Source organism: Mesoplodon densirostris, chromosome 17 (assembly GCF_025265405.1).
Source record: "Mesoplodon densirostris isolate mMesDen1 chromosome 17, mMesDen1 primary haplotype, whole genome shotgun sequence".
Taxonomy (NCBI): domain Eukaryota; kingdom Metazoa; phylum Chordata; class Mammalia; order Artiodactyla; family Ziphiidae; genus Mesoplodon; species Mesoplodon densirostris.
Genome location: NC_082677.1, coordinates 63,339,701 through 63,367,417, shown reverse-complemented (window position 1 = coordinate 63,367,417; position 27,717 = coordinate 63,339,701). Strand labels below are relative to the sequence as shown.

Here is a 27,717-nt window from a genome sequence, read left to right as displayed (position 1 = left end):
TAGTTGCAGCCTATGGGCTCAGTAGTTGTGGCTCGCGGGCTCTAGAGCACAGGCTCAGTAGTTGTGGCACATGGGCTTAGTTGCTTCGCGGCATGTGGGATCTTCCCGGACCAGGGCTCGAACCCATGTCCCCTGCATTGACAGGTGGATTCTTAACCACTGAGCCACCAGGGAAGTCCCAGCTCAGTTACATTTTAAGATCAGTGGTCAGGACAGCAGGCATCCTTTCTCACAGAGCCTAAGCAGGAAGTAGAAGGAGACCTTCCAGGATGCAGGGAATGACCAAGTTGGCAGACTCCTCCGAGCGATGCCTGCTGTCCTGTGCGTAAATGGAGCCTGACTTTAAAAAAATCTATGCACTGAGTGTGCTAAGTGCGAGCAGGGAAGCAAGGGCTCACCCCCTGCAGCACCTCCCTCTTCATCCCACCCAGTTTCATCTCCCTCTGAATTTGCTCCTTGGCGTGCGGAAAGCAGAGAGTAGAAAGCTTTGTCACTGTCTCAGCCATGTGATGTTGTGTTCATAGTTCTCAGAACTTCTGTTTTTATTTAAAGCTAATTCTGTTTCGGTACAGACGGTATATTGCTTTAAATTTAGACCGGACAATATGAAATGACAGATGTTCAACTGATTCGGGCTTATAAAACAGCAATTTCATATGATTCAATCTAGTATCTTGCTTACTAGTCTGTGGTTGTATTATATTTTCTTTCTGAAAATATTGAGGGACCAGCATCTTGGGTATTGTTAAAGTGAAACAGTGTGGTATTTATGGAAATAGAGTGACTCCCTTGAAGCACGTGATACTTTGTTTGGACTTTCTCTTCTAATGGTATCTTCTAACTTTCTGACAAAATTAGAATGAACTAGTAATGCTTCTTACACTGTTCCACAGTTTTAAAATATTTTAAACACACTTTTTTCCTTATTTCTCTTTTATTTCTGATATAAACTGGAATTGGACCTGTGCATTTTGTGAAGAGTTAATCTCATCAGGGGGCAATTGGCAGTTCTAATTTGCTAGGGGAGAGCTAAGAGGAGCCATTGGGTGAAGGTTTAATTTTCTGTGGGTGCTCCTAACAAAGCAGGTTAAGGAAGGAGAGGAGAGGCTGTTTGGTTTAGCTTTGTTCAAAGGGGATATTTCTGCCGCTGGAGGGTAACGGGTGTCAACTGTATTCTACCACCTGATAACTAACTGTCTGCCGTGTGGGGTGCAGTGCAAGCTGGAAGGGAATGCTTAGCTCAGTGATTCCCAAACTGCTGCACGATGGATTCATGAAAATTTAAAAACAACACTGATACCCAGGCCCTCTCCGCAGGCATTCCATTTTAATTGGTATGGGGGGAGATTTTATTTTATTTTATTTTTCGCATGCAGCATGTGGGATCTTAGTTCCCTGATCAGGGATCGAACCCGTGCCCCCTCAGTGGAAGCGCAGAGTATTAACCACTGGACCACCAGGGAAGTCCTTTTTTTTTTTCTCTCTCTCTTTTATTTTTTTTTTTTTGTATGGGGGAATTTAAAAAGATGCTAGGTAATAGCCATAGGCCTCAAATGCATGTTCAGCTTAATTTTTTTTCTTATGTCTTATAACCAAGATCTTCCAGTACATAGGGTTATCATGTGGGCTGCAAGTTTAACCTTTCTCAGTGGAGATACCCTTTCGAAATTGCAGCTGTAGACCTGAAGGGTGGTGGCTGCTCTATAGTCCTCCTGTGTCTCAGATTCTGCGCTGGGAATCTCGTGTGCACCGAGCGATCAGGTGTTGAGCCAGGTGCACAGGCACTTTATAGAAGACATTGTGGCAGGTCGGATAGGGTAGAAGACTGCGAGTGTGGACTCTGAGAACAGCCAGACCTGAGATCCAGTCCTCACTTTGCTGTTTGCTACACTGTGAGTGAACTCACTTCTCAGGGCCTCAGTTTCCTGAGTTTAAACATTGGAGTAGAGAATATCTGCTTCATGGGGTTTTTTGAGCATTGGATAAAATAACTCCTGCAAAGCACTTTTTACAGAAGTCATTTATTAAATTTAGGAGGGTGGGCGTCATAAGCATAACAAGACTCTGTAGTTTGACTGCTTTTGTATGAAGCCCAGCTTTCCTCTTTGTAGATGTCTGCCTTAGGCAAACTGCTCTAAGCCTTAATTTCCTCGTTTGTAACAGTACCCAACTCTTAAGGTTGTAGAGGGGATTAAATGAGTCCATCTGTGTAAAGCATTTAACATAGTGCCTGGCATCTAGCTAATGTTCAAACGTTCCTATCATCTTTATTATTGGCACTCAGTCACAGAAGGGTCAAATACATAATATAATCAGATGAAATAGCAGTACGGGTGCTAAGTGGTACACAAGTGTACAGACTTAATGGTTTAGGAAAGGATTCCTCCAATTGGTGGAGGGGGTGTCTGTGTGTTTGTGTATGTGTGTCTATGTGTATTTACATGTGGTGGAGGGCGTTCCATGCATTGAGCAGTGTTGAGATGGAAAGTTGAAACAGTTTATTCAGGGAATTGTGGAAGCACAGTTGGCATAAACATTTAGGAGAGCACTAGGCTCCAAGGTCCACTTAGAAAGGAATATTGGGACCAGGTGATGGAGGGCCTTGATCATGAGTTTAAGGACCTTGGATTTATTTAGTTGGCAGAGGGAAACCCCTGGAAATTTTTAGTAAGGTAGTAAATGCTCAGAGCAGTGATTTAGGAAAATGCACCTGAAGCCTGTTGTACATGGCCATGCATGAAGTTGCAAGGGATCCTCATGGAGATAATGGTTGGAAAGGAAGTCAGGTCTGGGAAGTGCAGTCTGAGTATCTTACAAGCCATTCATTCACTCATTCTTTCATTCATTCATTAACTCTTACCAGTTTGGCTATTTGGTGAAGCATTTAGTTCTCAATAACTGCTCCTGATATCCCACAGATGAGAGTACTAGGTCATTGTAAGAATATAATAATGTCTTATTTCATCTCATGTATATGTGAACTGATCTAGTAAAACAGTGGGCAGAAATACATGTCAGACAAAATAGCAAAATGAGTTAGTATGTAGACCTTTTAATTCATTGAAATATTCATGAGAGATGGAGAAAAGAAGAATAGAAAGGAGCCAGATCTGAGCGATTAATTACAGAAGGGGAGAAAAGTGTTCGTTAGGAAATCATAGTTCTAATAGGAATCCACAAAGCTCTCAGTCTCTTAAGTATTGCTGTTTTTGCTTACCATTATTCCAAAAATTTGGGAGGAAATATCCCAAATGCCACCATCCTATAATGGCAGGTATCATTTTGCAGATTCTTTTCCAGTCTTTATCTAGCCACACATATCCATACACTTACAGTCTTATGATGTATACAGCTTGTGTCCAGTTTTGTCACTGTATTGACTGCACTGTTACTTCCTCACTGGCTGCATTGAGAGTCCATCTGACAGACTCCCTGTGTTTGCTAGTCTCAGGGTAAAAGATGTCTATATTCATGGCCTTACATGGAGTGTCTCTTTGGTCCATGTTTTGGGATATGCCAAAGTTACCTTCAGATGGGATTTTTTTGTTGTAATCGTTTATGGGAGAGTGAGTACGGCAGCGCACCGTTCCACTTGAGCTGTGCCGTTCTCATAGTGACAGTGTGAGTCCCCCCTGGAGGTGGGCTGTGTGTGACCCGGGGTAATAGGTTTTTACTAGCTGCCAGTCTGAAAGCAAATTGGCAATACTTGCTTCCTTTCAAAACTTCCCCAACAACAACAACAACAATAAAATTCCTACACCCTTCCGTCAAAAGTTAATGTAACTAAATTCCTAAGATTTGGGTATATGATACACTTTAACACTGAGTCTTCTGTTTTCATGTAACTAAAGTTCTGTTTCTCTTCACTATTTTTTAATCAACTCGAGTATTTTACATAAATGCACACATTTGTGCATTTGATTTTTGACAAATGTATACACTTGGAGTGTATGTATAGCAGTTTCTTTAAACCTTTCAAAATGGAATGTCTGGGTCAACTTTGTTTTTACTATGAAGAGTGCCTTCTTTTTTGCGTGTGTTACATTTTTAAATTTCTTTGCATGTCTAGGACTTTTACATTGTTTATTGGACGTTATGAAAGCTCCCTTGTAGGTTTGCATTCTGATGTTCTTCTGAAGAGTGTTGAATTTTGCCCACATCTGTCTTTGAACTTGTGTAGGCTTGGTTTGATGCTTTGTTAGGTTAGATATTTGGAAGTCCTAAGGTGTTTTTCCCAACTTTGCCTAACATGTGGGCCTCCACCTTCATGCCCCATGTTTCTTGTGGGTCTTCTTAGGCCTTGGTGTTAGTCTTTTCTAGGACAAGTCTAGAGTAAGTCTGTTTTAGAGGAGGGCTTCTATTTTTATTTATTTATTTATTTATTTAGAAGATGGGGGTAGGAGTTTATTAATTAATTTATTTATTTCTGCTGTGTTGGGTCTTCGTTTCTGTGCGAGGGCTTTCTCTAGTTGTGGCAAGCAGGGGCCACTCTTCATCGCGGTGCGCGGGCCTCTCACTATCGCGGCCTCTCTTGTTGCGGAGCACAGGCTCCAGATGTGCAGGCTCAGTAGTTGTGGCTCACGGGCTTACTTGCTCCACGGCATGTGGGATCCTCTCAGACCAGGGCTCGAACCTGTGTCCCCTGCATTAGCAGGCAGATTCTCAACTACTGCACCACCAGGGAAGCCCTTAGAGGAGGGCTTCTAAACCTCAGCAGTACTGACTGCCATTTAGGGCTGGATACTTCTTTTTATGTGTGTGTGTTAGGGGGACAGGGGGAAGAGTAAGGGGCTACCTTGTGCCCCGAGGCTCCCAAGATCCCTTCTTTTGGTAAACCTCTTTATTGGCTGGTGTCTTACCCTGGAGGAGCCTGCCAGCTGCGCCAGCTGACTCAGTCTCTGGCCTCTGCCTCGGCTCCATGGGACTCCTGTGCTCTTTGGACCCCAGTTCGCTGCCACAGTTGTGAAGTGGCTGAGAGCCAGGGCAGTGACCGTGTTCACCTCGTGGGTGTCCCTTTTCTCAAGGATCAGTCTCGTACTGCCAGTTATCCAGTGCCTACCAATGTGGCTGCAGTGGAAGTGGGGCTATTCCACTATCAGCTACTCAGCCATTCATCAGAGCAGCAGTCTCTCCACTGCTTTTAATAGCTTAGTATATTCGCCTGTTCGAGGGACCTCATGTAATGTGGAATCATACAGGAGTTGTCCTTGGGTGACTGGCTTATCACTTTGCATAATGTCCTCAAGGCTGGTTTACTTTTTTGAAAAGGTGGAGGTCATACATTGACTCAGTATTCACTGGAAAAAATTTTACCGCTCACCAGCTGCGGTGGTGATGAACTTTGAGTTCGTTGTGGAAGAAAAAAGGAAGGCGATTCAGAGAGAACTGCACCCTCTCTGGCGGCCTTTCTGAGCAAGTGGCTCTGCCTTAGCTCTGTTTTGAAGTCCTCATCTCCTCCTTCCTTCTCCCCCTGGGACTTATCAGCTGAACGAAGTCATTTTCTTTACTCTGGATTTCTGGGAGTTTACAGCTGCGGGTACCTGGCTGCTACTTTGTACGCTCCACTCCAATGAGGAGGGGAACGTGGGATTTAGGAAAATGGAATTGGGTAAAGAGTGTGTTAGGTGGCTTTCTGGGAGGAGCTTGTCCTGCTTGCTCTCTGCATTTTTCTTCTAATTCCTTTATATGCATCGACAAGAGAAATTAAGGCATCACTGCTCTTGGTATGTTTGGTTGTAAAACTGTATGTTGTGAATGAATCATTATTTAAGCAGCATCTCTTACTTTTGTCATTTTTTCCCCTTTCTGCTCCAGAGGTATCTTCATTTTCTGAAAGCTTCCAAGATGGTGTTTAGGGGAAGGGGTAATGCAACTAGTTTTGTGTTTTTACAAAAGTGTGCACCGTTGGTTACTTTAGGTTCACTGTCCTCCCCAAGATCAATACTTTTATAAATATACAACATTAGGAAAAAGGAAAACCACCCTTTTAAAATATTCCTCATTTTGACAAATTCTCAGTAAAATTATGTACCCTGGGTGAATTATAGTAGGTATATTGTTTACCTCTTGTATTCTTTTGGTCTGAAAGAAGGCAGATAAATGATAAGCAGAATAGTTGGAAAATTCTTTATAGACAAAATGATTCTCAGTATAGTTGCTATAAAAACTTAGCATATGGCCTCGTGTAAATTCTTACAACTGGGCATGCCATTTTTTAAAAAGTTTGTTTATTTATTTATTTGGCTGCGTTGGGTCTTTGTTGCTGCGCGCGGGGTTTGTCTCTAGTTGTGGCGAGCAGGGTCTACTCTTCATTGCGGTGCGCAGGCTTCTCGTTGCGGTGGCTTCTCGTTGCTTAGCACGGGCTCTAGGTGCGTGAGCTTCAGTAGTTGTGGTGCGTGGGCTCAGTAGTTGTGGCACATGGGCTCTAGGCGCGCAGGCTCAGTAGTTGTGGTGCTCAGACTTCGTTGCTCCGTGGTATGTGGGATCTTCCCGGACCAGGGCTGGAACCCGTGTCCCCTGCATTGGCAGGCGGATTCTTAACCACTGCGCCACCAGGGGCGCCCCTGAGCATGCCTTTTTTTTTCCCCCCCCCGTACGCGGGCCTCTCACTGTTGTGGCCTCTCCCGTTGCGGACTACAGGCTCCGGACGTGCAGGCTCAGCGGCCTTGGCTCACGGGCCCAGCTGCTCCATGGCATGTGGGATCTTCTCGGACCGGGGCACGAGCCCGTGCCCCCTGCATCGGCAGGCGGACTCCCAACCACTGCGCCACCAGGGAAGCCCCCATCTTCTGTTTTAAAGGACTATTGGAGAACGGTTTGGGGAGCGTTTCTATTAAAATGAAGATTGGATTCTTAAAGGGATAATACTTTTCACCAGTCTGGAAAACTCAATTCTGTGGAAAGAACGTTCTTTTCTCCTCTGCTACTTTGATGGTTACATTTATCTGCCCACACTTGGGTTTTGTGTTTCACGAAGTCTGCTAATTTAAAATAATTGAGGAAGGACACACTGTTTATTTTTCAAATGAATGACTAATATTTCTTGCATTTCTTTTTTAAAAAGTTGAACAAAATTGATGTTTTGGCCTAGATAATAGAGTCCCCTTATGACCCCATATGTAATTTACCACCCCCCACCTCCCATGCCATAGGAACCCACCATAAACAGATCCTTGCTTGGGTGGAATTCGCAGTTCGCAATTCATAATATTGTTCTTAAAGGCCATGCGGATTCTAGTATAATAAGTAATTAGATATTCAGATTGTTTTCCAGTTTTTAGGTATTAACAAACAACAGTGCAATGAACCTGATTAAAGCTAAACCTTTGAGACATCCTTAATTTCTCAGGGTGTATACATTTTAAGCCTTTTGATATGCCAGATTTCCTTCTAGAGTCAACTGTTTACGTTCTCTTTCGTGAAATGAGATGGCCCTACACCCTTGCCAAACGTGGATGTCACATTTTGAGTTTCTTTGAATTTGAGTATTTGCGAGTTTTCATTAGCCTTTTGTGTGTTTTGTAGTGAATTTCCTGTACATGTTCTTTGCCCTTTAAAAAAATTGGTAGGCTTTTATAATATAATTCTTATCTATATTTAGGTGTTCTTGATTTATTAAAGATTAATAGCTTACTAACTAATTTAGCCTCTGACATACATGGTGCAAATTTGTTTCCAGTTTGTTTGCCTTTTATTGTTCTCATGGTGGAATTGTTTTGCTTTCACAAGGAAAAGAGATTTAACCAAATAGTATTCCCTTGTAAAATGTCAACTTAAAGAAAATATAGAACCAAAACATTAGCATTTATTTGTATGTTTTTCTCTACACTGGACGTGACGTGTTTTAAACTATAACATATACATTTTATTAGAACTGAACTTTAATTTTCTACATTAATGAGGAGCAGTGTGTGGACTGAAAAAAAAAAGCACAACCTAGAAGTTGAGAGTTATATTTTATTTAGCGGACTCTGTCAGGACCTCAAGCCCTGGAGACAGGACGCTCAGATCACTCTGAGGGACTATTCTGAAGAGCAAGCGGGGGTGCAGGGGCCAAGGCAGGATACAAAGGGGTTTTTGCAACAAGGACTGGGCAGTCAGAACATCAAAAGATTACTGTTCATTAAAGAAAACCAGACATCTCAAGGTAATGAAATTAGCTCTTTTCTGTGTATAGCAAGATGCAAGTCTGGGCCCATTGAAATCGTTCCTTTGATACGCACCCCAGCTATCTCTGGGCCAATATCCTGTGCTTTCTCATCCTTAGTCTCCTCAGGGTGCACGACAGGGGTGGCTGCAGCAGTTGACTGCTTCATGACCAGCCAGCATTCTGTTTCCATCCCGAGTTCCCTCAGGGGACCGGCAGTAATGTGGCAACTTGATGGCTGCAACATCCTTTGTTTAATGACTTGGCAGGTAACATTTCTCTCCTTCACAAGTTGTAACTTTGCTTCATTAAAAACAAAAACAAAATAACTGAGTGCCCATTCTTTGTCAGGTATGAATACTTGCAGTTTATTTTCTTATGTGCAAAATAGGAAAAAATTCTTACAAATAAGGTTGTTTTCTTTTCAGTGTCTGGCTTGTAGTATGTGCTGAATAAATGGTAGCTGTTTTTATGATCATGATGACATAAATGACTATGATGTCTGTGCACTCAACTAGCTGATAGCTCTTGAGGGCAATAGACATGCAGTTGATTACCCATATTTCTTATTTCCCTTGTGATATTTTATTTGTTTCCAATATTAACATTGGAAATATGTTAATTTCCAAATAGTTGGGCTTTTTAGATAAGATATAAATTATTGATTTCTAATTTAATTCTTGTCATCAGAGAACATTCTGCGTAGCATTTTTATATTTAGAAATTTATTGAGATTGATTTTATGGCCCCAGCTTATGGTCTTGGTGAATTTACAATGTGTACTTGAAAAAAACCTGTCCTGTAATTGTTGGGTGTGGTGTTCCATAAATGTCAGTTAGATTAAGTTGGTTACTTGTGATTCAAATCTTCTGTATTGTTACTGATTTTTGGGGGGTGGTGGTGTCTACTTGTTACATTTACTGCGAAGAAGGATGTTAAGATCTCCTGCTGTGATTGCGAGGTTTTCTGATTGTTCTCCATCGTTCTGTTGTTGTCTCATACGTTGCAGCTCAGTAATTAGATCCATACACATTCAGGAGTGGTGAATTGACTGTCCTATCATTATGAAATGTCCTTCTTAATCTCTGGTAGTTTAAGTCCTTGACTCAAAATCAACTTTGATAATAACATAGCCTCACATGATTTCTTGCGCCTACTGTTTGCATGCCACATCTTTTTCCATCCTTTTACTTTAAAGTGTATCTCACATATACAACAAGCGGGATCTTTCTTTTATTAATCCAGTGTGAGTGTGGCAGTCTCTGGCTTTTAACTGGAGTGTTAGTATGTTTGCTTTTAGTGTAAATATTGATGTGATAGGGCTTAAGCCTTTTACTTACTGTTTATTTTCTATTTGTTTCATCTTCCTTTTTTTTGGGTGGCAGATCTCCATTCCTGGCTTATTTCAATCAGATATTTTTTAATATTCCATTTTGATTCCTTCGTTGGCTTTTTAGCAGTATCTTTTATTTTTAATCTTTAGTGATTAAAATAGGCATCTTGGGCTTCCCTGGTGGCGCAGTGGTTGAGAGTCCGCCTGCCGATGCAGGGGACACGGGTTCGCGCCCCGGTCCGGGAAGATCCCACGTGCCGTGGAGCGGCTGGGCCCGTGAGCCATGGCTGCTGAGCCTGCGCGTCCGGAGCCTGTGCTCCGCAACGGAAGAGGCCGCAGCAGTGAGAGGCCCGCGTCCGGCAAAAAAAAAAAAAAAAAAAAAAAAAGGCATCTTATTACACTCTTTTTTTGTATGTTAATATTAGATTACTTTATGTAAAATGTAAGAAACGTATAGGAGTAACATCCTATCCCTTGTACTATTATATATTTTACATCTACATATACAATACGGTGTTACCATTATTTTTCTTTTAAGCAGCCATTTGTTTCGCAAAGAAATGGAAATGAATAATACAATCTCTTGGGCTTCTCGGGTGGCGCAGTGGTTGAGAGTCTGCCTGCCGAAGCAGGGGACACGGGTTCGTGCCCCGGTTCGGGAAGATCCCACATGCCGCGGAGCGGCTGGTCCCGTGAGCCATGGCCGCTGGGCCTGCGCGTCCAGAGCCTTGCTCCGCAACGGGAGAGGCCACAACAGTGAGAGGCCCGCGTACTGCAAAAAAAAAAAATATATATATATATATAATAATAATAATACAGTCTCTTATATTTACCCACGTGTTTGTTTGTCATTTTGGTTTCTCTATTTTTCTACAACTGAATTTCCATCTGGTACCATTTCCCTTTAGCTTGAAGAATATCTGTTATAATTTCTTAAAGATCAGGTTGGGTCGTGATAAAGTCTCTGAGACTTTATCTGAAAATGTCTTAATTTCACCCTCATCATTTGAAGAATATTTACTTTTGTTGGTTATAGAATTTGGGGTTGACAGTTATTCTTTTCTTTCAACACTCTATAAATTTTGTTCCACTATCTCCTCCTCCTTTTAAACTGAGGTATAATCGATATAGAGCATATTAGTTTCAGATATTCAGCAAAATGATTCAGTATTTTTGTGTGTGTGTATATATATGTATATATATATATATAGTGTATAGTATGTATGTGTATATGTGTGTGTGTATATATAAATGATCACCACAGTAAGCCTAGTTAATATCCATCACCACACATAGTTACAGAATTGAGTTTGTTAGGTCAGCTATTAGTTGTATTATTTTTCTTCTGTATGTAATGCGTTGTTTTTCGTGGGCTGCTTTCAAGACTGTTACTTTCTGGTTTTCAGCATTTTGACTGTGATGTGCCCAAGCATAGGTCTCTTTGTTTTGATCCTTTCTGGGGTTTGCTAAGATTCTTAGGTATCTAAATTAATATTTTCTACCAAACTTGGAAAAATTTCAGCCATTATTCCCTCAAATATTGTTTTCTTCCCTATTTTGTCATCTTCTCCCAGGACTCCAATTACATGTGTGTTTCATTGCTTGTATGGTCCCATTGAACCCTTAGGCTTTCTTTTCTTCAATCAGTCTTGCTCTTGCTCTCTGTTTTCTGTTTGTTCTTCAGGTCGTAAACTTAAAGAAAGGCTTAATGAATCTGGGCACAGAGCAATGGAAATTATCTGATATTAAAGTTATCTAGTGAATTTTTCATACTGTACTTTTTAGTTCTAGAATTTCCGTTTGCTTCTTTTTGATAGTGTCCATTTCTCTTCTGAAATTACCTATCCAGAGAATTCCCTGGTGATCCAGTGGTTAAGACTCTGTGCTTCCACTGCCAGGGGCCCGGGTTCGATCCCTGGTTGGGGAACTAAGATCCCACAAGCTGTGTGGCGAGGCCAAAAACAAAAACAAAACAAAAAATTACCTATCCATTCACTTGTTATAACCATATTTTCCTTTAATTCTTTGAACATATTTATAATAGTTGTTTAATACTTCTTGTCTACTAATTCCAAAATCTGGATCATCTCAGGGTCTATTTCTAATGCTTGTATTTTTTTTTTCCCTCTTGATTATGGGTCAAATTTTCTTGCTTCTTTGCAGGTCTAATGTCTTATTATGTTGGGTGTTATGAAGTATACATTATAGGAAGTCTGGATTAAAGGGTATTTGTTCTGATAGGGAATTCCTGGTAGATTGGTCTTGTTAGGATTGGCTTATTGTTCTTTCTATCTTTCTGTTTGTCTTGTCTGTCTATCTGGGGCAATTATTTCCATTTTGAACTTAGTCCAAGTGCATGGCTCTACTCTAGAGCGTAAGGCATGGCCTTCCTGGCAGCTAAGTGAATGTCGGAGGCGCTTAAGAAGAACTTTTTCTTCTAGGTAGGCAGAAACTCTAGTCTCCTGGCGTTGATGTGACCCTCACAGAGGCTTCATGGAGTCTGACTCTGCTCATGAACAGTGAAGTTCTGGCAAAGTCCCTTTGGTAAATCCCCACAAGATAGGGTAGATAGGTCTACCCTCTGCTGTTCCTCCCAAATTCCAGCCGTTTCTGCAACTTAGAACAGCCATCTCTTCCTCTTCAGTTCAGTGAAACTTTAGTTCTGCTTGGGCAGAAGATACCCCCAGGCAGAAAGACAGGCCAGTCCCGGGCTCTCCTCTTCTCTAGGCTTACAGTTCAGGCCTGCTTGTCGTTCAGTGCCTGAAAACAGCTGCTTCCTATATTTTGTCCAACTTTGCAGTTTTACGATGGCGGGCAAGTCCAGTACCGATTATTCTTTCATGGTTGGAAACAGAACTCTGGCATTTGCTTGTAAGCTGTGTCTTCTCAGTAATCATATTACTGTCACTTCATGTTCTGTTTTTTACCCTGTGTGGAATATGACTGATTTTCTTTTGGCAGATCCTTGATTTCTGTGTTGGCTGCAGTGGTTTTTGTTGTTGTTGTTGTTGTTGTTTGTTTGTTTTTAGAATTTAAAACATTTTAATGAGAACACTTTCTCACTGTCTTTAAATAGAAATGACTTGTACTTTTTACGCTGAAGCTGGGAGGCCATCAGGACTTATTCACTTCCTGATCTGTGGGGTTCTGAAGCCACCCCACCACCAGCTCTCCAGTGCTCCTGAGGCACGTGCTGGACATATCCTCCTCTGTTGGGAGACCCTGTGGCAGCTTCAGGGGCTTGATTCTTATCAAATGTTTAACCACTTTCAGTTTTGCATTCACCGAAGGGGTATTCTTGTGAACTTGAGGAGTATGTGCTTTTTGTAACCCAAGCATCTTTATTATATCTTTCTCCCAATATGGACGTCTTTTTGTACTTTTTATTCTGGCAACAATATGCAGTTTATGAGGTTGCTGTGGATCCCCACCGTATTTTTCATGATCTTCAGGTGAAGGCTGGAAAACTTTATCTGGAATTCTTGACTTCGCAAATTTGTGATGAATCCAATCTGTACAAACAAGGGGCTCCACACCTTTTCTCACCATTTGTAGTCTGCCTGGGGGCCTCTGAACTATTGAGCACAAAATGCCTGCCATGAGTGTGGTGACTGTTCTCCTTAGGGGCAGCAATTCCTAAATGTCTTTCAGCCTGAAGCTCACCACTCAGGGGAACCAGAGCAGAGAAAGGACTTTTTAAAATTATTTAATCAATTAATTTATTTTTGGCTGTGTTGGGTCTTCATTGCTGCATGCAGGCTTTCTCTGGTTGCTGCAAGCAGGGGCTACTCTTTGTTGTGGTTCGTGGGCTTCTCATTATGGTGGCTTCTCTTATTGTGGAGCACAGGCTGTAGGTGCGTGGACTTCAGTAGTTGTGGCGCACGGGCTCAGTAGTTGTGGCGCACGGGCTCTAGAGTGTAGGCTCAGTAGTTGTGGTGCACGGGCTGAGTTGCTCTGCGGCCTGTGGGATCTTCCTGGGCCAGGGCTTGAACCCGCATCCCCTGCACTGGCAGGTGGATTCCTAACCACAGCGCCACGAGGGAAGTCCCTGGCTACAGTGTTATAGTTGATTCATGTTAACTTTTGTTCCAGAACCAGCCTTTTGGTCCATCAATTCCAATTAGGTGCAGTTGTCTTGATTTTTTTTTGATGATCAGTTTAAACTCAGAGTTTGGTACACCATTCTGCCTTCTTTCAGTTGTTCAAATTAGGGATAAACTAGCTACTTCTTTAAAATAAGTATTTTCTTCATGAGGGATTAACATGTAGTTGTATGTAAAATAGGCTTTAGAACTATTTTCAAGAGAGCTTTCAGTAATTAAGGCACAGTATGGTTTCTTTCTTTCCTGTAGTGGTATATCCCTCCCTCCCTCCCTCCCTCCCTTCCTCGCTCATATTTGCAAAGCATTTTTTACCTTTCAAAGTGTTTTCAGTGGCCCTTTGCTACCATTCACACATCTCTACTGCACATTCTGGTTACCTCTTGACTGTTTCACTGACCCCTAATTCTCCTTTCTTCCAAAAATCTCCTGGCCAGTCACTTCTTCAGTTTAATTTTCCTAAAGTTGAGTTTCTCTAATGTGAAAAAACATGGACCGTTCCATGTTGCCTTCCAAACTCTTTAGCTCTCTCCCAGACCACCTTTCTAGCCAGATTTTGCGTTTTCCCTCCCTGGAGTCTCTGCATGGGTTCCTCTCACCCCCAGTGCCCTTCACTTCTCTCCATATACTTTATCCTTTTCGTTGTCCAAGCTCCTCCATCACCACAGTGTCACGTGGTAGAAACCTTCCCCAGTTCCCTGTGCCACTGTATTTACTGTTCACTTCACACCTGAATTACAGGTGTTGGCATCTGTAATCTTGTCCCATCTCCAAAGACAAGAAGACATGACTATCAGTAAATATATCTCCAGGAGCACCTGGTGTCCTCCACAGAGTAGATAACAGATCTGCCATTCACCTCTCATACGTACCCTATGATCTTTTTTTTTTTTTTTTTTTTTTGTGGTACGTGGGCCTCTCACTGTTGTGGCCTCTCCCATTGCGGAGCACAGGCTCCGGACGCGCAGGCTTAGCGGCCATGGCTCACGGGCCGAGCCGCTCTGCAGCATGTGAGATCCTCCCAGACTGGGGCATGAACCCACGTCCTCTGCATCGGCAGGCGGACTCTCAACCACTGCGCCACCAGGGAAGCCCCCGTACCCTATGATCTTATGCACGGTGAAAAGTTATTTCCGTTCGAAGAATGAGGAAACTGAGAATATAGTGTTGAAATGACGTCACACACAAAATTAATGATTGATTTGCAGGCAGCTTCCCTGCTTTCATCTAATATGGCCCAAAATTACTTTAGTTGGCTTCAAAGTATGAACCTGCATCCCTTTATATTTTGGGCATGTCCAGATTCATCAAAAAAAAAAAAAAATGTGGGAGATTTTGTGTCGCCCTCTGTTTGCTGTCCTTGTGGGCGTGGCTGTGGCCACATTGAGGAGTCAAAGGGTAACCATGGGTTCCTGGAGCCCTGCTGTCAGGGATCATCCTGCTCGTCCTGACACCACTCAAGACCCCATGAAAATGTGCTCTGTTTTGTTATGTTCTAAGAGTGACTTGGTATCACCGCAGGGGCCCAATTCTCTGTTACCCTCTCTTGTTTCAGGCACTTTGCCTGAGTAACTTGGCCATGGGGAAGACCACCACAGGCCAGATAGTCAACCTGCTGTCCAACGATGTGAACAGGTTTGATCAGGTAAGCTGCCCCTGGGGGATCCTTTTCCATTTCCTGTCCTTACTGTGTTTAGCTTTTTGGGATGCCAGGAGCCAGTGTTTGGCGTTGGCCAGGATTCTTTTGAAGACGTAAGACAAAGAGTTCTCTTCATCCAGCTCTCATTTCTTCTATGTGCAAATTAAATGTAATAATGTGTATTTGTCGTTCAGATGAGAATTTTATTTTTCTAATGATAAATAGGCAGCAGTGTTCTTGCCCAGCGTGCTTAGTGTCTCTAAGGGTGCTCCTGGGGTGGCCCTTCTTGACAGGGGCTGAATTCTGGGGCAGACCTTGAGGAAGCCCTGGGCTCATTTGCGGGATGGACACAACTGAAAGCTTCCTGGCGCTGCCGGTCGTCTTCTCCCTGGACGTCCGTGAGCCTGGCCCTGTGCTGTCCCAGAACAGCATCACCTGGGGTGGATACTTGATTTCTGCTTTAGCAGGTTTAAAACCCACTGTGATCCTTTCTGTTTAGGCTCCTGTCTGTTCTTTGACAGAAGATTGTTTCTAAATTGTGTCCTTACTGGTCTGGTTTTTATACATTCCTAAGAAGGCTTTGTTTTCTTTCTTTTAAGGTAACGATATTCTTGCACTTTCTGTGGGCAGGGCCCCTGCAGGCTATCGCAGTGACCATCCTGCTCTGGATGGAAATAGGAATATCATGTCTTGCTGGAATGGCGGTTCTAATAATCCTCCTGCCTTTGCAAAGCTGCATTGGGAAGCTGTTTTCATCACTCCGGTAAGAGACACACTGGTTTAAAAAAGTGTTAATATGCAACTGGCAACATTCACCATCTGCTTGATGCTTTTGTTCCAAAACAAAACAAAAATGCCTTCTTTGGTCTCTTGGCATGTGTTGTAGACCCTTTAGGCTTAGCCAGTAGATGCTCCAGCCTTAAGCTGAAGTTTGATCCTGAAGCGGGAAAGGTGACAGCATTCGCTGGCTCCTCCCGGCACCGTACCTGAACGAGTAGAGTGTCCTTAAGCAGAATGTACATTGAATAGTGTTGTTTAAGCATTATTAAATAGGAATGATCTTATAGGCTCAATTCCATAGGCATCTATTTTTGCTTTGCTTGTGTTAGAGCCATTTTCAGGTGTGTATATGTTTGCATCTTGTTTTTAATTCAATGTTTCCATTAACCCCAAGGGCAAGATCGATCTTAAATATGTCTTTATAAAGCCCCACATTCCTAGCAGCCAATGTGATAGAAAAGTGGCTGGTGATGAAGAGCCTAATGCTGATTAGTTAGACTTGAGGTCCCAGAAGGTTGGAGGTGGGTCACTGTCCAGGTTGTCGGGTGATGGAGATGTTGTGCTGTTTGAAGCTCATTGAGTTCTTTTGTGTGTGTGTACCTTTTCGTGTGGTATTTTTTTTCTCTACTTGGAATTTCGTTTCCTCTTTTTTTTTTTTTTTTTTTGCGGTACGCGGACCTCTCACTGTTGTGGCCTCTCCCGTTGCGGAGCACAGGCTCTGGACGCGCAGGCTCAGTGGCCATGGCCCACGGGCCCAGCCGCTCCGCGGCATGTGGGATCCTCCCGGACCAGGGCACGAACCCGTGTCCCCTGCATCGGCAGGCGGACTCTCAACCACTGGGCCACCAGGGAAGCCCTCATTTCCTCTTTTTGCTATGGAGAGATGTTCCTTGTCCTTTGAGGCCCTGTTCCAATGCTACCAGGTCTCTGAAGGCTTTCTTGTTCTCCTTTCCCCGTGGAATTAACAGCCCCATCTTTTCTGCTCCCCAGCACTTTACTCCTATTTTATGACAGCACAGCCGCTGTCTTCCTGTTAGAGTCGGGTGTCTTTCTGCCTTCCCTACCTGACCGTGACATCCTTGGGCAGATGGTTTGTATCTGATTAATTCTGGGTCTTCATTAGCGGATACTGCAAGTTCTCCAAGTTACTTCTTGAACTGGGCTGAATGGTTGGCTTCCTAATTGAAGTCTTCTCCATTTGTACTTTGAGTAGGACCTGCCTTTCTGCGCAAAAGAGCTGTAGGGAATCATTTGATCCCTGGTCTCTGGCTGTGCCACTGTTGCTGCTGTTAAGGAAAGTTGGGCTGTGGTCACTAAGGCTCATCTCCCACGTCTGTCCCTTAGGAGTAAGACTGCAGCTTTCACAGACACCAGGATCAGGACCATGAATGAAGTTATAACTGGCATCAGAATAATAAAAATGTATGGCTGGGAAAAGTCTTTTGCAGACCTTATTACCAGTTTGAGAAGGTAAGTTTTTGTATATATACAGCATATTTTCATAATTTATCTCATATTTACTGAATGGTTTAGAAGTCTTACCAAGTTTTCACATTAAGGTGAACTTAACTGCTATCCACTCCACCCCCAACATGTGGCAGTGGGGTTAAGTAGAACAGGGGAGACGTCATTTTAACCTGCTCTTCCATTTACCGTCTTCTTAAAGGAAAAAAAAGATATGCTTCTTACTTATACAGAAATTAAATTCCAAGTATTTCTGTCTTTTTTTAAAAAATCGTTTATTCATTCATTCATTCACTCATTCATTCGTTTATTTTTTTTTGGCTACATTGGGTCTTTGTTGCTGCACGTGGGCTTTCTCTGGTTGCAACCAGCAGGGGCTACTCTTCGTTGTGGTGCGCGGGCTTCTCATTGCCGTGGCTTCTCTTGTTGCGGAGCACGGGCTCAAGGCGAGCAGGCTTCAGGAGTTGTGGCACGTGGGCTCAGCAGTTGTGACGCATGGGCTTAGTTGCTCTGCGGCATGTGGGATCTTCCCCGACCAGGGCTCGAACCCGTGTTCCCTGCATTGGCAGGCAGATTCTTAACCAGTGCGCCACCAGGCAAGCCCCCAAGTATTTCTTAATAGCACAGATTCCAAATAAACAATGATTTAAGATGTTGGCGTCTAAAATGATATTTAAACTAAAAGTATAATTTATGTTAATATAGCACAAATGGGGAGATTATAAAGATTGGGTACTTATATTGGGCCAAACTTTATGAGTCAGTATTATTCATTCCAAACAAAGACATAAATATATTTTTTTGCTTTGCTTTATGTTTGTAGATTTTTTTCCCATTTTTGACTTAAATGTCTGATGAGTGCTTATACTCCAGCACAGGGTACTTAGAATTCTCTGGCAGCACCGTGTCACCTCTCACTTTGCACCTTGTGGGTGCCTCTCCCTCTGCTGGGAATACCCTCATCTTCTCTGGCCTCCACCAAGCCCGACTGACTCCAGCTCATCTCCTCAGGGTCCATGTGCGTGTGACTTGCCCAGACTCTACTGCTCCGAGTTACACGCCTCTGCTCTGCGCTCCCGTGGGGGCCGTGCTGGCGCCTCTGTCTAATGTCTTGGTGTCTCACAATTTGGGGGTTGTCTTCTCTATTCTTTTATGAGTTCGTCAACTCCTGGAGGGGATGGGCTGTATCTTCCTGTCCTCAGTGAGGAGGCCGGCACAGGACTTCTGGTCATGAATGGATGTTGACTGAATGTTCAAACCCAGTCTGATTGACCCCAAATGTTTACAATGTGGCACTAAGCCTCTATTTAGTTGGAAGAGTGAAGCGGTGATGAAGTGTGTGGCCTTGGTGTCGGGCAGGCCCCCGGGTGTGCACTGTGTAGTATCTCCATGACGTGAGGGATGGTTTATCTTCATGTGGGTCCTCTCCGTAGGAAGAGGCCACTCACACAGGGCACTTGAATTCATGTCTTGGATGTTGATGCTTCTTTTAAAATCTATTTTCTACTCTTTTCCAGGAAGGAAATTTCCAAGATTCTGAGAAGTTCCTACCTTAGAGGAATGAATTTGGCATCGTTTTTTGTCGCAAGCAAAATCATTGTTTTTGTCACCTTCACCACGTATGTGCTTCTTGGCAACGTGATCACAGCGAGCCGCGTGTTTGTGGCGGTGACACTGTATGGGGCTGTGCGGTTGACGGTCACCCTCTTCTTCCCTTCGGCCGTCGAGAAGGTGTCAGAGGCAGTCGTCAGCATCCGAAGAATCAAGGTTTGCTGACAAATAACTTTATTAACTTGTAGGTGGATTTTACCTAAAATGCCTCCTTTTATTCGGTGTCACTGTGTGCCAGTTAGGGGAGATCTAACTCTCTCACTGCCCTAAGCTGTTGGTTGTTCCAGAAAGTCTTTAGTACTCCCGTCTTCTGACATAGGGTGCGTTAGAAATATCTTAAGAGCCTGCTCATCTATGGGCAGGAGTATAAGTACCAGTGGTACAGGGCTCTTGTCTAGTAATGGCTGCGAGACGATTAAGTTGTCTGAAAGTAGGAGAAGCAAACAGATCTCATCTCCTGTGCTAACTCCATTGACTAGGTGACAGCTGTGTTCAGTCCTGGGGTGAATAGGATTCCTCTCTGGGCCGGGAGGCAATGAACATGCTGAGAGGCCTCTGTTTCTTGGGTAGGAAGCATGGCCTCAGTCTCACTTCATTCTCTGTGTTTAAAAAGGGGTTCTTTCCTCCGTAGCTGGTTTGCTTGTTGATTTCTCAGCATGCCTTTTCGATCTGCCTTTTTGTCCCTGTTCTCTTTTCACTTACGTGTAATCCTATGTCTAGCTGCCCTCTTCCTTTCAAACTTGTGATTCCTGCCGTACCCATAGTCTCTCTCTCTCTCTCTTTTTAATCTGTCTGTAAATTGCCAGGGGTGAATAATTTACATCACCAAGATAAGAACCTGTAGATGTTTAAGGAGTTGTGTGTTTATTAATTGGTGTAAAATGAAGGTAAATTGGCTTTGTGAGCTTGAGTGTCTGGGCTTTACAACACATCTAATTTGTTTTGTTCCTACTTCTTGATAGTGATGGATGGCCAGTAATAGATCTCTTGTGAAGTTAGATAGCTTTGGCTGTGATTTTTATTTGATCATTCAGTCGTCATAAAAGGTTATGATGAAGTTTCTATAATATAAAAAGCTATTGGCCATAAAACAGATCAGTTATACGGGGTCAGTTCTGCTCCCCTGAATTTATCATTCTTTCTTTCTTTTCTTTTTTTTTCTTTAATTTTATGTATTTATTTATTTATCTTGGGCTGTGTTGGGTCTTCGTTGCTGCACGTGGGCTTTCTCTAGTTGTGGAGGCGGGGGGCTGCTCTTCATTGCGGTGCGCGGGCTGCTCATTGCAGTGGCTTCTCTTGTTGCAGAGCACGGGCTCTAGGTGCGTGGGCTTCAGTAGTTGTGGCACATGGGCTTAGTTGCTCCGCGGCACGTGGGATCCTCCCAGACCAGGGCTCAAACCCGTGTCCTCTGCATTGGCAGGCGGATTCTTAACCACTGCGCCACCAGGGAAGCCCTAATCATTCTTTTTGTTGGGGGCTTCTAGCAACACTGTTAAGGGATGGTCCATGCAGTTCAATAAAATTTCTTTTATGAAGCTTTCACATCTTGAAAGAGGACATTTAGGGATATCCTTGAACTGTAGTGACGTTCTTAGTGACACAGTAAGCTGTCCAGATGGAGGCTTCACACGTGTGTTGTGCTGCTGTGGTTTGTTATTGCTGCTGCTGCAGCTGCTGTCTTCGATCGCTGCTGCCACGGTTGCTGTGTGATCTGGGCACTCCTGAAGCCTTTGCATGTCGTCTCATTTAATCCTGATAGCAATTGAATGGGCTAAGCATTAGTGTCCCCACTTTACAGATAAGGAAACAGGTTCCTATAACAGGTGAAATAGCTCACCTATCCTTACATAGCTAGTAAATGACAACTAGGATCCTGCCCAAAGCCTGGTTTGTTTGTTTGTTTTTTGAAGTACGCGGGCCTCTCACTGTTGTGGCCTCTCCCGTTGCGGAGCACAGGCTCCGGACGCGCAGGCTCAGCGGCCATGGCTCACGGGCCCATCCGCTTCGCGGCATGTGGGATCTTCCCGGACCGGGGCACGAACCCGTGTCCCCTGCATCAGCAGGCAGACTCCCAACCACTGCGCCGCCAGGGAAGCCCTGCGTCACCCTTCTGATAAAGACACCAATCATATTGCATTGAGGGCCCACCCCAGCCCAGTGTGATCTCACCTGAATTGATTACATCTGCAACAACCCTATTTCCAAATAAAGTCATGTTTTGAGGTATTTGCGATTAGGACCTTAACATTTATTTATTTTATTTTTTGGTTGGGGTGAGCAGTTCTGCATGTAACAAGTTCCATGGCTAGTATGATCCTCCAGGGTGTTAGGGACCCAGACTCCTTCTCTCTTGTTACTCCTCTGCATGTGGCCTTGACCCAGCTGGTAACCTCCAAGGCCCAGGCCGTGGGGTGGATGAAGGTCCCGGACGTTGTCACTTTCCACCGGCCTGGATGTAGTCACATGGCTGCACCTATCTGCTTGGGAGGCTAGAGAGAGAGAGGGCCTCCTTCCAGGCTGCCAGGTGCCCGCTAAAATCTGCGGTTTGTTTCTTGTTGAATTATGTCCAGCATTTGCAGGGCAAGAGGGAGTTTTCCTATATATGATTATGTTAGTTCAGTAATGGTTCGCAGGACTTGGTTTTATTCAACTGAATTGCATTGAATAGCTGCTAAGGGGTGTGAAAATAGCAGGCCATGGAAGATGCGGCCGTTCCTGCTGGTAGAAGATGTGGCCATTCCTGCTGTCGAGGTGAGAGGGCGTTGACCAAGGAGAAGAGACAAGTGATTGTGAATAGATGCTTGTAAACTATTTTTTAAGAGATAGAAACTTAATAAGAGCATTTCATTTTTAGAATAGTGACTTGAGTGACAGTTAATGACAAGCAGTGATTGATTTAACGTGCGTAAGGAGTAAAGCAGAGTGTACTTAAGTGCCCAGGGAAAGGTCACGACCCCAGACAGGCAGAGCCAGGGTTTTCGTAGGTCTTGTGTTCCCAGCCTGTCCTGTGCCACCTGATACCTGCAGGCCTGGGAATGGCCTTCCTCTCTGTGTTCCTAGCAGTGTTGCATGGTGCTTGGCACATGGTGGGATTCAGTAAATATTTACGGAATCATTCCCTACCAACTCTTTTGTTTATTGTTAGTAACACAAAAGTAAAACAATAGAAATATCAAGCTTTTAAATGTGTTGGAATTTGCAACCACATTTTCTCCTTAGGGTGGAACCAGTACACTTGTTAAGAAAGTTTCAAAGACAGCCTCAGGGCCAGGAACTCTTTGTCATATATGTAACATATATCATACTATACCCTACACTATCTGTAGACTTTATTGTGTATTATTATAATAGTATATAATATTCTACATATTACCTAGTCTGTTCTGATGTGAACCTACACTTTAAGTACAATTGGCAAAATGATATGTAGGCTGTATAAAGTTTTTTTACTGCAAATCCAAGAAAGCAGTTATTGTTGTTTATGCTTCTCTCCTGGAGTTTAAACAACCTGTGTTTTTCCTTTTTCTGTAGAACTTCCTGTTACTTGATGAGATAACACAGTGCAACCCTCAGCTGCCATCAGATGGTAAAATGATAGTGGACGTGCAAGATTTCACTGCTTTTTGGGATAAGGTAACACATCCTGTGCACCAAGATTGTGACTGCTAACAGACAACAGATTTATTGGAGAACTTTGAGGTTTTACACCTGGTGTAAAATGTGACCTGCTAATTTACTGAAAGTATGTTATAAAAATTCTCAAAATCAGGAGTAAGGTTTGCAATTAATGGAGATTAAGTGTAAAATCAGCCTAAGACATTTGGCATGTTGCTCTATCTCTCTCATTTTCAAGAGAGCTTTCAAAGTATTAGCACATTTTGACCTTAAAGTCTATATGTTTGTAATGTTATAATTTATATTGATTGTAGAGAAAAAATGCTGCAGTATGGAATGGGTTAACTAACAAATATACAACCAGTTGTTACAGACCAGAGGCTTTGGGGAATCAGTGTACATTTTTTGCCTTGATGTTCTCAGATCATCTTATTACATACTGAGGCCATGAGTTAGGTCTTTGCTGTGGGGCAGGGTGGGGATCCCCCATCCTAAGCTTCTCGATGGTTCTGGCTACTTTGGTGGCAGCCAGGGACAGGGAGGTGACAGCAGGAGGGCATAGTGAGCACCAGTGATTCCCAGTTGAAGGGTTGCACCGTATGGCAAGCTGACAGGGAGAACTGGCCGTTTCCGAACACTTGGTTTATTTATGACGTTCAGGCAAACAGGAAAAAGAGCAGGGTCCGCTCTCAAAACTGCACACCTAGTGTAGCCCCCCTTTCTGACGACTGAAACATTCCTGCCTCCCCGGTTCAGTGGTCCTCTGTGGGTTACTCGGTAAAACAGAACCCATACCACAGGAGAGGGCATTCCATGTAGGGAATTACTTACGCAGAGGATGAAAGACGGGGGAAGAAAAAAGCAGAAAGGGCAAAATGGTGGTGCTGGAGACAACCCAACCCAGAGATTAGCAGTGGTGGGAAGCTGCTCCTACCCCCAGGGCTGGAAGGACTCAAACAAGGTGGAGCCTCTACCAGAGGGTCCACCATCCGGTGCAGAGCCCAGGAGCAAGTGGTGTGTATTCATGCCTGTCACACTAAGTGTGGTGCCACTTGCATCCTGTTCACCTACTTCTGATTCAGTACCTGCTTCCCCACCAACAAAACAGTAGTATGGGGCTTCTCTGGTGGCGCAGTGATTGAGAGTCAGCCTGCCGATGCAGGGGACACGGGTTCGTGCCCTGGTCCGGGAGGATCCCACATGCCGCGGAGTGGCTGGGCCCGTGAGCCATGGCCACTGAGCCTGCGCGTCCGGAGCCTGTGCTCCGCAACGGGAGAGGCCACAACAGTGAGAGGCCCGCGTACTGCAAAACAAAAACAAAAACAAAACAGTAGCATGTTCCCAAATAAATAAAAATATACCCCCTTAGCTTTCGCACATGGAAACTCTAACAAGGTACCTTATCTGACCTTAATAGTTCCTCCTACCTTAATATGGTAGATTTACCTCCTGCCTGGTATTTCTCATCATAATACACTCGAAGCCTTTATGAAAAGCACCATTAAACTTCCATTACGATGGCAACTCTTTGTGGATGGTAACACGTACTTTGTATGAAACATTAACAAAATATCTTATACCAAACTATGCAGCATTATAAAATGAGCTGTTTCATTCTTCTTGCAAGAACGTAATAACATGCCCCCAGACTTCTGTGTAACTTGCAGTGTAGCACAGAACACCCTATTCTGTTGTCCTGGCCTTGCCTATGGAAGGCTGTGCCCTGTGCTGGGTCATTAGTAATTAGGGCCTCTCAGGTTAGGTCATGGGTGAAAGAGCCCTCGGGAGGGGGCGTGACACAGACCTTGGGGATTTTTGGAGAGAAGCGGAGTCTGAATGAATCCCCCGCTGGGTTGGGAGGCTGGACATAGACATGTGCTTTCTAAGCTGCTCCGCTTTACAGCCAGGTGGGCAGGTGGCAGAAGGTGTCAGGGACCCAGGTCTCGTTCATGAAATGATGGGACTTGGTCTCAGTCTTTAAGGTTTAAAATAAATGGTCCTGTGGGAGCCTCCAAGGGACAGGGATTTCAAACTGTGTCTGGCAGCCGAGTGGGGCTCAGCTGATGATCCTGTGGAATCCGCATGCCCTGAGCCTGGATAACCAGGAGAGGACAGGCCTCAGTACCATGGGCTGTCGAGTGCTGCCCCCTTCTGGTCACGCCAGAGCAGTGCCCAATCCTGAAGCCTGAACAGGGAGGGAACTCAGTGTCTGGTCCTGGCACACTGTGAGGTGTGGTGACAGGGAGCTGATGTTTGTAAGTGGCCCACTGTTTTGTCGCCTTAACTGAGTGAAAAGTGGTAAAATAAGAACCCTAAGTGTCAGAGAAGGAGAAGTGGAGAAGCTTCAGTGTTTCTCATGTATTAAAGTCTAGGTTCTTATTGATAGATTTGTAATTCCTATAACATCTGGGGCTAGTGTTTGGGTGATGAAGAGCCTCAAGCCTGAACAGGGAGGGAAATCCATGTTTTTTTGCGCTGACAAACTGAAGGGCTGCAGCAGGAAGCTGTGTTTGTAGGTGGCTCATTATCGTGCAGTCACAACTGAGTGAAAAGTAGCAAAATAAGAATCTAAGTGTTAATCAAAAAGAAGGGAGTGGAGTAACTTTAAAAAAAGTCTCGTGTTAAAATATGGGGCTAGTTATTTTGATGATTAAAAATAATTATTTTTTCAGTAGCTGCCAATATCTATAATCAGTTCAGCTCTTTCCAGAGAAATTTTCCATTTAGAACATTATCCAGACCCTGTGCTTTTATTAGTCTTTTGGGCATTTTACTTAATCACACATAACCACTTTTTTTTTTAACATTAGCAGTTAAGATTTTTTTTTAAACACTTAGTATATGTAAAGAAATACACATACCCCTAAGTCTCTTTATGATAGAATTTACAGTTTGTTCAAGAACATGACCTGTGATGGGTACTTTACCTTCTCCTTTGTGTTGGATTGTTTGCTGTGACATGTACCTCCATGGTTTGTTTTTGTTTTTTTACATTAGAAGTACTTTGTTGTCCCTATTTACCCAGAATAGGTAATGCATGTAAGAGGTACAAAATTGAGGCTTTATCACTCTAACCTACTGTTATACATAATCCCCGTGCCCCTCCCCCCCCTTTTTTTGGTTGTTGGTGTTAAATTGAATCTCTGGTGAAATTGGAGCCTTGACTGCCATTTACGTGACTTTATTTATCAAGAGCAACTTTATCATATAAAGTGCCCCGTTGCTTGCTGACCATTACTGAGATTCATTCTTTATCAAGTGAAAATAAAGAGATGAGTGGAGATGTCAAATTATTAGTAGAGGCCCAGGCATGATATGTACTTACGCTGCCACCCTGTGGAGAGTAGTGAAGTAAACAGCACCAATGGCCCTAATGAAAACTTACAAATGATTAAAAACCTCCCATACTGGATATTCTATTAATTATATTATATTAATAAGCTAGTGTGCATCATGGAATTTGCATTTCGAGCAGGGGCCTTGTCATTTGAACTACTTAAATTCTGTGGGTGTCTAGAGCTGTGTCCGTGTGAAAATCTGGCAAAAGAAGTAGACTTCCTAAAGGCAACTAAAGCTGTTTCAAAGGTGTTTTTTGATGAAAAGGCCCCCAGGACTCACTATCTTAAAATAGGAAGGACGAAAACGTGGGTTATATTAGCATATCAATGACTTACGTTATTTTCTCTACTTTCTGAAGTTCGCTTTTTTATTTGATTGAAATGAACCGTTTTGTAAACTTAAATTTGCAGGCATCAGAAACCCCAACTCTACAAGGCCTTTCCTTTACTGTCAGACCCGGTGAGCTGTTAGCTGTGGTTGGACCTGTGGGAGCAGGAAAGGTAAGTTATGATGCCTTTCAGCAGCTTGATGCAATGCCGCAGCCCCTGTGAAATTCTCAGAGTCGAGCCCAGAGCTGTAGGTAACACAGTTTGAATTGGGTGTATCTCAAACAGCATTTCTCTGTTCCATGGAACATTAGTTTTGCAAGAAGGTTGCATGTCCAAATAAATGTGGATAAATGCCCATTGCGTTTTCCTTCCTGGTGCTTCATGTTACACAGTTGGGAACTGCTTGTCGGGACTTTGGACGTCTCAGTGAAGGAAGTTATTTATGTGACAGCTGTTCAGGACAGAATGAAGCAATGGGGACTTCTTTCTGTCACAGTGGTCCCTCCAGGAGGTCTGGAGGTTGTAATGGCTCTTCCGGGAAGCTTTGAGCATTTCCTCCTGTGATTTGACTTGGTCCCGTCAGTGCACGTGTAGTGAATGTGCAACCATGTGCTGGAGCTAAAGATACAGACGTTAATGGCTCTTCCGGGAAGCTTTGAGCATTTCTTCGTGTGACTTGACTTGGTCCCGTCAGTGCACATGTAGTGAATGTGCAGCCATGTACTGGAGCTAAAGATACAGACGTGAGCAAGACCCAGACACCTCTGCCCTCCAGAGGCAGCCATGTTCTGGGGCGAGACAGATACGCAGGCAGATTATTTCAGCCCAGTGTGGTGAGCGCTCTGATCCTGCGGACACAGACACGCCACGTCTGTGTGTTGTTAAAGATTTGAAGGACATGTGCACATGCACTTGGTCTGAAACAACAAAATACAGGAACCTAAACATGGGATATGTACACGATTTAATGATTTAATTTACGATGGAGTTCTGCTCTTTGGACACGACTCACTTCAGAGTTTTTTTAAAAAAAAATAATCATCTTTCGATCTATTATTCATAGAAAGCTTTATTTAAGAACAAGTGTTTGTCAAGTAAGGGATACCCGGATGCAGGAACAAGTGCACTAAACATCAGATACATGAAACTACACATCCTGCTGGGCTGCTCTGCTAGTTAAGGATGTTCAACATTCTAACTTAGTCTTTGCTGAGTAGAGCATTTCAGTTGCGGGAAACTCTTGGGCAGTTTAGATTGTCATGCTATTATATTAATATTCCTTATCAGTCATTAGTGTACATTGACCAGTGGTGTTATTTTCAATTTTTTTGTCTCAACGGCCACAGCTGTACTTTATCCTC

At 43.5% G+C, this 27,717-nt stretch overlaps 2 protein-coding genes across 6 annotated transcripts in view; one reads left to right on the top strand and one right to left on the bottom strand.

Annotated features, from left to right (window-relative positions):
• ABCC4 (ATP binding cassette subfamily C member 4) overlaps window positions 1–27,717 on the top strand; it is a 216,277-nt gene that overhangs the window by 63,048 nt on the left and 125,512 nt on the right. For all 5 annotated transcript variants that reach the window (XM_060079791.1, XM_060079793.1, XM_060079790.1 and 2 more), the window contains 6 exons: window positions 15,135–15,224; window positions 15,818–15,981; window positions 17,343–17,468; window positions 18,980–19,229; window positions 22,605–22,706; window positions 26,438–26,527. In XM_060079791.1, coding sequence (XP_059935774.1) covers window positions 15,135–15,224; window positions 15,818–15,981; window positions 17,343–17,468; window positions 18,980–19,229; window positions 22,605–22,706; window positions 26,438–26,527 — 822 coding nt within the window. The remainder of the gene's footprint in view (window positions 1–15,134; window positions 15,225–15,817; window positions 15,982–17,342; window positions 17,469–18,979; window positions 19,230–22,604; window positions 22,707–26,437; window positions 26,528–27,717) is intronic.
• On the bottom strand, window positions 12,565–13,151 carry LOC132477685 (large ribosomal subunit protein uL30m-like). Its single transcript, XM_060080180.1, has one exon. It carries the CDS (start codon window positions 13,077–13,079, stop codon window positions 12,594–12,596), a length of 486 nt encoding a protein of 161 aa, XP_059936163.1. The 5' UTR covers window positions 13,080–13,151; the 3' UTR covers window positions 12,565–12,593.

Bases quoted from the DNA above. Each gene is read 5' to 3' on its own strand.
- LOC132477685 (XM_060080180.1), bottom strand. From the start codon at position 13,079: ATGGCAGGCATTTTGTGCTCAATAGTTCAGAGGCCCCCAGGCAGACTA.